General features: G+C 38.5%; 1 protein-coding gene across 1 annotated transcript in view; it reads left to right on the top strand.

Annotated features, from left to right (window-relative positions):
* Positions 1 to 3,230: 3,230 nt before the first annotated feature.
* The window catches only part of LCLAT1 (lysocardiolipin acyltransferase 1), a gene marked incomplete at its 3' end in the record, with an annotated part of 26,043 nt that continues 20,171 nt past the window's right edge, over positions 3,231 to 9,102 (top strand). The window contains exons 1-2 of the mRNA XM_009071756.1: positions 3,231 to 3,395; positions 6,548 to 6,746. Of these exons, the coding sequence (XP_009070004.1) occupies positions 3,231 to 3,395; positions 6,548 to 6,746 (364 nt within the window). The remainder of the gene's footprint in view (positions 3,396 to 6,547; positions 6,747 to 9,102) is intronic.

Raw genomic sequence — 9,102 nt, 5'->3', positions numbered from 1 at the left:
GAGTGTCAAATCCAGCCTGAGACTTCAGCCTCCTCTGCCCTCCCTGCTCTAAACACATGCAGAACAGCAATTCTGCTGTCTAGCCCAGGGCATGTGCTGTTGGCAGCCAAGGTGCCCAGCAGCTTGGATGATGAATATCCATCCTTGTCTGTTGGCTAAAGTGACAATATATGTAAATGTTTCTCTGCTCACATATGTCTGCAGATGTATTTTAAATCATGTAAACTGTTGTTGGGGCTGTAACTCCACCCTGTGAATACACAAATGTTAACATATGGGTTGAATGTATTAACAATTTTACCTCTTTACTAAAATGGGCTTGCTGAATACTGTTTTCAGAAGGCCAGCTGGGTGGTTGTTCCCTGCTCTTAACTTCTTAGCATTATCACAGGCTTCTCATCTTGCAGTTTTGCTCAAATTCATTCAGGGGAAGTTGTTTTGCTGTTCTCATACCGCTTTGCATGGTAGATGCTTTATTGTGGTGGAGGTAATTCAGAGACAAAGTCCATCCATTTTCCTAGATAAATGCATATGTACATGTGAAAGTATATGTCATGTGTTATCTAGAAGCAATAAGCAAAATATGGTATGTATCACACTAAAAATGTGGCTCCAGGAATTATAAATTACATCGACTGAAAACACACATAGTATCTTTCGTGTTTAGAAATAAACACCATAGTGTTTATCCCACTGGAATGCAGTATAACATATATGTGCATACTGTAATGTTAAAGAAAGTATTGCTGGGGTGCCAGTTGAGGAGGGAAAAATTCAGAACTTCCTCAGGTCTTTTCCGTAGTTCAGGTCCTTTAATCTAAAACAAACAAGCAAAAGAAAGTGTTTACAAGTCAATCTTTAACATCAAATGAAAAATAGGTATTTTTTTTCCTAAAATCTTTGGCTCTATGCAATAATTTGTGGGAGGGATGAGTGTAAACTGCAACAAGGACAACCTGTAAGTAAATGACCAACATTGCTTTCTTAAGAGTCTGGAAGGATGACAGATTGATGTCTCCTCTCATTAGCTCTGACCTGTGTGCACTAGTCAGGTATTTGGAATTGGAGCATATGCCTCTGTGTTGTCCAGCAGCCTGTTGGAGTCAGGGTGATTGTCATTGCATCTGGTCGATGACCGGTGGCTCTGAGCAGCTTTGCAGGCACCTAGAGCAGCTGTCTAAAGCTTAACAAACTCATATTCTATATCTTTGAGTCAGTTTTTCCTGTCTCATCCTACATGCTTCCAGTTGTTTTTCTGTGTGTTCCTCAAAAAAATGCCTAATTAGATCAAGCACATTGAATTTTAATCCTCTCTGCTGCCTTTTGCAGTCAGACTCAAACGTGGATGCCAGAAGAACACTTTTTCATCTGGTATCGCAGCAGCTCATGCTTTTTTTTCACCCCTTCTGTTGTTTCTTTCTTTTCTTCTGCATTTTTAGGGTGATTTTTGTCTTTTGCTACCTTTATTTTGGACTTTCCCCACAGAGGTTTGCAATAACAAATACAAGAAAGCAGGTGGAACATTGTTTCTTCAGTGAGTTAGTCTTCAAGGATCCCTTGATATGTGAGAATTGATCCTACTTAGTGCATGAATTTGTAGACACCTAGCTGTTTAGTTCCTGCTTTTGGCAGAAAAGAGAAGGCTCTCTACTCTAGGTTGTAAATAATATGCATTTGTCTGAATTAAAATTTCATTGTGTTAAAATCCTTCTGATACGGCTCTCAGCAAACACTTTGTATTTAGTGTTTCTCATTTTACTATGCTGCAGAAGTTAAATGCAGCTTCCTATATCCTTCTTGCATTAACAGATTTGTATGGCCTCTTCTCTTGGACTTCCTCTAAATACGGCACAGTTTAAGAAATTGTTTAAATCTAAAAATATCTCAAAATAGAGCTACTTTCTTGTTACTTGTCAACATGAAGTAACAGAAACAAATTCATGTGCTAGCAGCACTAGCATTGCCATTTCTTGACTTTCAGATACTTTGCCGTGCAATCATTCTTGCTGTGGACATTGTACGAAAACCATGCTTGAGATAAATCATGTATGTTACAGTACACAAGGTTTAATGGATTACTTTTCCATTGCTCATTTTAAATTCAAAACCACCAGCTTCCTGTTTTTCTTGTCCTGATGTCCTGTCTATCTGAGCTCTTATGATTTCTAAAATAGCCTGTCAAAAAAAGGAATTCGGTAAAGTGACCAAAAAGTGACTTCTGCTTAACCTCTGATTTTATAAACATTTGGCTGAGTCCTAAATAGATGAAAACAGTCTATTTTTAGGCCCTAATTTAGAGAATTGATATTTCCACATTTGCTTTGTCATAGCTGGTAGTAGTTGCTAAATTCTGAAAGCTTGTAGCTATTACAAATGCTTGGAGGATTGCTGAGTGTTCTGCCTTAATGCATTAAGAAGCTCAGTGCATTGTACATTGCAATTTATAATAAGGGAGTGTAGCTGATAGCACAGACACTGAAATATTTCAAGTCTAGACTACTGCCTTAAAAACCAAAGGCTGTTGGCTTTTTGGTGCAGTAAGTTGGAAAATAACTGATAAGGACAGTTGAAGTACAGTACAGCAGACTTCAAAAAGTGATGAGTTCTCTAAGCCAGGGTGGGTCTGGAGGTTTCAGCTGCTGCTTGCCTGCCCTGTTGGGATGACAAGGGAACTGGTGTTTGAAATGGCTGGTCAGTCTTGGAAGGTTTGAGTGGTTTCTCATGGAGGTCGTGTGTAGACCCTTGTTAGGTGGGGAATGAGTTTCTGCAACACTGTGTTTAGCAAGAAGAAAGAGGATGGAGAAATAGAAAAGCAAAGTTTCCTGTCTTTAGAAAATGGCAAACATTAGTGCATCACCAGTGACAAAGGTAATGGCTGAAAGGTGTAATGTAGCTGGTGTTCTCTTATATAGCTCTTTTGTACCTTTGGATAATAAAAATAGCTTGCTGAAGATTTTTGAGTGGAAATACATGTTGTAATAAGTTGAGGAAATTATGATATAGTTGATACTTTTATGACCCCTTTAATATCCCAATTCACCTTACAAATCACTGTTTATAAAGCCTTTTTCTTACTGCTGCTTGTGAAGTAGAACATTTTTGTTGTGTTTACTGTTGTTAGCCATGGAAAAAAAGGAGGAATATTACTTCAAACTGGGCTTATGGACTTGAATAATTGTGTAATTTCAGTTTGTCTGTCTAACATAATGCCAACTTTCTTTTTCAGAGCCATGGTGTCATGGAAAGGGATATACTTTGTACTTGCACTATTCCTGGGAAGTTTTTTTGGAAGTATCTTCATGCTCGGTCCTTTTCTGCCTTTGATGTTTATCTCTCCGGCCTGGTATCGCTGGATCACCGACTGCATTGTGGCCACTTGGCTCACACTGCCCGTGGTAAGTTGCACTTTGAGCCAAGTTCTGGGCAGCTGTCTGTAATCCCATGATTTAATTTGCTCACTAACACTTTTGATTTTATTTTTTCAAAGTTATTTATGCTTTTGTCAAACAGGCCCTACAAGACTCTCTGTGGAGACATAGGTTTTAGCTCAGTGTTGCAAACTGTGCCTGTTTATACTCCCCCTCTTCTTCCACAGTTTAATTTATAAATAAGATACTGCTGTGTCTTAGTTTTGTGCTTGAAAAAGCCTTTTTATGACATCTCCATCCAGTATCAGTCAGATGCTGATCAGAGATGAGTAGGCAAAATGCTGGTAAACAGAAGGATTTTTTTTTAAAATTGCAAACTTCCTAAATGAGTCGTGTTGTAAATTCTTCCTTTTCACTCTGCTCTAATGATCTCATTAGGAAAATTATTCGCTGTCCGGTACATTGTTGCCAACCTTCACTGTTCTGTTACTTAATCCTCTTAGAATTTAGCCCTTGTAGTTGAATTAGAGGTAAATGATATCAGGTGAGAAAGAAGAGCTTTCCCTAGAAATGAAGTATTCCTCACTTATAATGCATCAACTTTATAGCTGTATGAGTCTGGAAATCAATAACAAAGCTCTTCCCTGAATTGTTCCAGAAGAAAGGCAGCATGAATGGATCTGTCTCTTCATCAGTTCTCTGAAAGCCAAGGGACTTTGTTCCTCTAGGCCGTGAAAGACTTGTTTAGCTTTTTCTGAAGTAAAATGCCGTATTGGGGTGCATCTTGTGGCATAAATAAAGTTTTATCTTTATTACATATCAAATAGGTTCTGATTTCTCTGTTTCTGTTTTGCATGCTTTAAAGGGGTGTTAGCTGTTTCATGCTCTAAAACTTTTGTCCTTTCCATCATTAATAAATGTGATGAAATTAGGAGGGAAGAAATAATTACCAGTAAAGGAAATAGAGGGATCATTATTTCTTGTTATGGTGAAATTTAACTGAGTACTGCTAGTGTCACAAAATAACCCTTTCTCTGTCTCCTAATTTTTCTAGTATTTCAGACTGCACAAACTCTAATTCTGGTCTTTTCTTTCGTTAGCTGCCTGGGCTTTATAATTCTGGGTTATTACAACTAGTTTGTGGTAGCTTTTGCAATCTAGAAGTTTGAGTTTAGCCCACACTAGACCTAAACCAAAACAATTTTAATATCTTTGAGAAAAGGGTTCTGTCTTGGGGATTTAGGTTTAGGAAAGGGAACTCAAAAAGATTTTGCACTCAGCCTTGAGGCTCAGACCTTGTCTGCATTAGTTTTCTGTCCTTACACTTACTCCTTTCTTAGTCAGGAGAAGCAGGTACTTGGTTTGTGTCTCCAAAAAATAAAGTCCTGTTGTACCAGTTGGACTCCAGCAGGAAAGCTCTGACTCTGACCTCTGCAATATATGAAATTTCCACCTTCCTCATTCCGCTACCACATTTTATATCCTTTTTAGTAGAGTCAGCAGTATGGGACAGTGAGATTGGACTTAACTGTTTCAGTTTGGTTTGGCTTATACTAGGATCAGGATATGTAGAACCTGCACATTATTATGTTTAACTAGATGCTAAATATATAATACAGTTGTTATTAAGCTATCAAAAAGAGTCTGCTTCTCTCCTTTCTGAAAAGAAAATATCTGTTTGCCTTTTTGAGTTATACTGCCTACACCACTTTTGCAATGATCCATAGTTACTCTTGATAGCTACACCTATACCAGAATTATGGTGAGCTGAGTTATTAATAGTACTAACACTTGGCAAATATAATGCTTTTACTTCTAAGATGTCAAGATATTTGTGATTGTGAGAATGTCATTTTAGTTTCATAGGTAACTTAAACCAGGAAATTTGTGTTCTTTGAGGTTCTGTGGCACAGTGTTGGCAGAAATACAAACAGAGCAGAAAGCTGTTTTACTTTGTACAGCTCTCTTTAAGTCCCCAGTCTTTGTTCTTTTTCTATATATGTTTTCAGGAAGAATGGGGAAGAGAAGGTACTGAGGTAATTTAAAGTGCTTTTCATGTTAGAGCCAAAGGGTAAGTTTATTCCTCTAGATGTCCAATTGTGTTTTGGTGGTTTCTTTTTCTGTGCTAACTGGGTTGAACAGTGTCCTGCCAGTGACCCTGACCTTAGGGGCCTCAAGTCTTACCTCTAAGTAATGTCTGTTGTCTGCCTCTGTTTCTTGGGATTTTGTGCCTTTCCACTGGGTTTCCACTAGGCATTAAAAGGTTGCAAGGTACTAGCATTCAGTCATCCATATTTTTTAATTATTTGCCTGGTCCTGGTCTTTCGCTGTAACCAACCATCACTCCCCTACACACTTGTGTGATTTGGGAATGGTCATGGGTCAGAAGTGATTTTCAAAAGGCAATTTGGATGTGATGTCAACATGTCCAGAGCATACTGTTGGGCTCTACAGTTGTAGTTACTACAGCTAGTCTAGTTATGTGCTTATGGTCTGACTTTCCAGGTTCTGAAACCAGGCCTTCTTAAACTGTCTAGCTCTTGCCTGCTTTTTCCTCGTGGTGAACCACCAACCTTTGATTTATAACTTGACCCTTCAGAGCCACATATAGCAGATAAAGCAAGAAATAGGCCTTATATGTGAACTTCTAGCATTGCTGGCTGTTCAAGCAAAATAGAAACAGCTGTTTGCCCAGCCTCTTGTTTGTGCCCTTCTGAGTTTGAGGCTTGTTCCATACTTTGGGAGTGAAACACATTGACCATTTGGTCCCAAATAGGAAGCAAAGCAGCTCCTGATGCCTTCCCAGCCCTGAGAATGTTGAGCAATAGATTATTTGTGCAGCCAGTCTCTCCTTAGATTACCTACCAAGTTATAATCCATGCTGACTCTCTTACTTACATTCCTGCATGACAGTATTGGAAAAACAGGGAAAGGTAAGTTTAATGCAGTGGCTATAATAGAGTGAGTGCTCTTTAGCAGTGCTGTTTAATTATTGTTTCCTCTTCCATTAAATAGCTATTACTGTGGAAAAGATGGCTGCTTTATTAGAAAACAGTCAGAAGTTTGTTTGCCAGTAATAATGTGAGTGAATAAGTGAAATGATATAATTCTAATTAATTTTTATTGCTAATGGGATGATGCTTTTTTTTCTGGGAGTAAAGCCATGATACTATTTCTAGGCCTTGCTGGAAATGGTGTTTGGTGCCAAGGTGGTTGTCACTGGAGACGGATTTGTTCCTGGAGAAAGAAGTGTCATTATCATGAACCATCGCACCCGAATGGACTGGATGTTCCTGTGGAACTGCCTGCTGCGATACAGCTACCTCAGACTTGAAAAAATCTGTCTCAAATCCAGTCTCAAAAGCATTCCGGGATTTGGTATGTCACTAGACCCTTTAATTTGAAATGCAAGTATGTGTAAATTATGATCAGCACTGTTCATAACCTGTTATATGACCTAGGTTTAAATTCTGTTTCGGTATTTTGAAAAAAACTTGTGTAAAATATGTGGTGTGTTGAGAGATTAAACCATGAATCTCCGAAGGACACCTGGACTATATGCTTAACCATTTCTTTTTTAAGATACTACATGTGCTGCTGTTGCTTGTAGGTAAAAGTATTTCTGCTTTACATACTGAAAGCATTTTTTGAAGTGATGAAAAATGATTTTCAGTCTTTTCAAAGTCTCTTTCAACACTGTTTTTGGTGCTATTGCACCCACATTGCAAACACTCTCATCAAGCTTCCTTCTTCATTATCCAATGTATACTATTGTGAATGTAAAAAAAAATAGCCCTGTAGGCAATTGCAAAGTAGATGGTTCATTTTAATAACTGTAGTTTTAAATTGAACTTGGCTATGCAAAATATGCTGTACAGGATATGAAATAATCAGCATTTGTAGTGATGTAGGCTGGAAACAGATCTGAGTTGCACGTACTCAGAGAAATCATCTAAGTTAGGCCAAAAACCATTGCACAAATAGTTTCTGAATAATAGGCAGACTTATCTGAAATAAAAGCATCTCTGCATTTTATTTATCTCTTAGATTTATTTGCTGTTTTATACAAAACTAGCTCAGGCAGGATATGCGTCAACTTTATGATGTCGAAAGAGTAACCTTGTTTATGGTTCCTTTTTGTCAGGCCATTTATCTGAACAGATACTTTTGGCAGGATTCCACACTGAGGAACTCTCATTCTGTTGCACTGTGTTACATTCGCTTGCTAGGACTTTAGGCCTCATAAGTAAGAGCTGCAGCTAGGTAATGCGCTTTTATTTTTCCCTAACAGCCAAACACTAAGGTCAATTTTACTTGACAAAAGACATCTCTTTTAACATGACAGGTAATGAGAAAATATGTATTTAGATAAATGTTTTATCTTCATAATACAGCAGAGATCTTTTGAAATCTTGGAATCAGCTGTGTATGCAACTTTTTAAAGCAGTGATGGAAGATGAAATCAGGGGCATAGTCTGAAAGATTCATAGATTTATCTCTTCAAAAGTAACATATATTTTGGTATTAACAACACACTTATATGTATTCCTCTTAATGCTTTTAATAGAATTGGAAGCTCAGCTCTGGGAGCTCGCATGCTAAGTTATGCTTGGCAAAATTTGCCTCCTGAAAGGGTGTTAGGAGTTATTTAGAGGCAGCTTATTTATTTATTTATTTATTAAATTCAGTACTGAGTTCTCTGCATAAACTGAGCACATCTAATATATTTGATGAGTAGGCTCAGACAGATGTATCTGTGGCAGGTCAGCATTAGCCGACATGATGCCATCTTTGTTCATAGCCTGATGTAGTTGCTTAAGGCACTAAAAAAATTCTGGGCTCATACTCCACTTTGTGGGCTGTGATGTAGAGGTGGCACAGGCAGACATTTACTCCTGTGGTTTCCACTATAGGATGACAATTTCTGGTGGTAAATTAGAGTGGACACCTGGATCTGTAGTGTTATAAACCAGTAATGTTATTGTGCCAGATCCTCAAATACACTCCACAATACGAGGGCTTTGAGGACTTTGGTTGCAAGTGAATTATAGCTTACTTGTCAGTAAACTGTTAATGTTATGTTATTAATCCCAGGGGAGGAATTCAGCTAAACTGCGTTCTTCACGCAAGCCCTAAAACTTGATGCCCTAAAATTACAAAAGATAAGCTTCTGAAGCTTCTGTTTTATCAGAGTGTGTCTAAAAAGAGGCCTTAGAAATACATGTCTCCGTGTTTAGTCAGGCTATGTTTTGGATGGCACTTACTTGCAAAAATAAAGTATTCTGTACAGTCATGTAATTAGGGGACTGTTGGAAAGTGAGACTCTTGGATTAAATGAAGATCGATGGAAAAAGACAAATCTGTATGAAGTTTGTTGGGGCAGTATCACCGCAGAGAATGATGTCCAAAGAGGACAACCCTCAGTCAGTAGAATTTCTCCTACATACTGCTCACAGCCCTGCTGTGTTATGTGGTAGACCTTTAATAGATGTTTGTCAGGGTTTGGGTTTGTTTTTTTGAAGTTGCATCCTGTGGTTTTTTTACCTAAAAGTTTTATTCTATCCGGAGCGCCCCCTGCAGCCGGGGAAGAACCATCGCACCTGTCCTGCCTGCCGGAAGCCTCCAGCGCCCCTGCCGGGGGTTAGGGAACTGCACCCCAAAAAAAGGGGAAAGGGGCTGACAGCCGAGAGAGGCTGCACTGGGTTACTGAGTCTGTTTGTTGTTACTACCACTG

The sequence above is a fragment of the Acanthisitta chloris genome, unplaced genomic scaffold (genome assembly GCF_000695815.1).
Source record: "Acanthisitta chloris isolate BGI_N310 unplaced genomic scaffold, ASM69581v1 scaffold11173, whole genome shotgun sequence".
Classification (NCBI taxonomy): domain Eukaryota; kingdom Metazoa; phylum Chordata; class Aves; order Passeriformes; family Acanthisittidae; genus Acanthisitta; species Acanthisitta chloris.
Note: the sequence above shows the minus strand (reverse complement) of the source record. Positions and strands in the feature narration are given on the sequence as shown.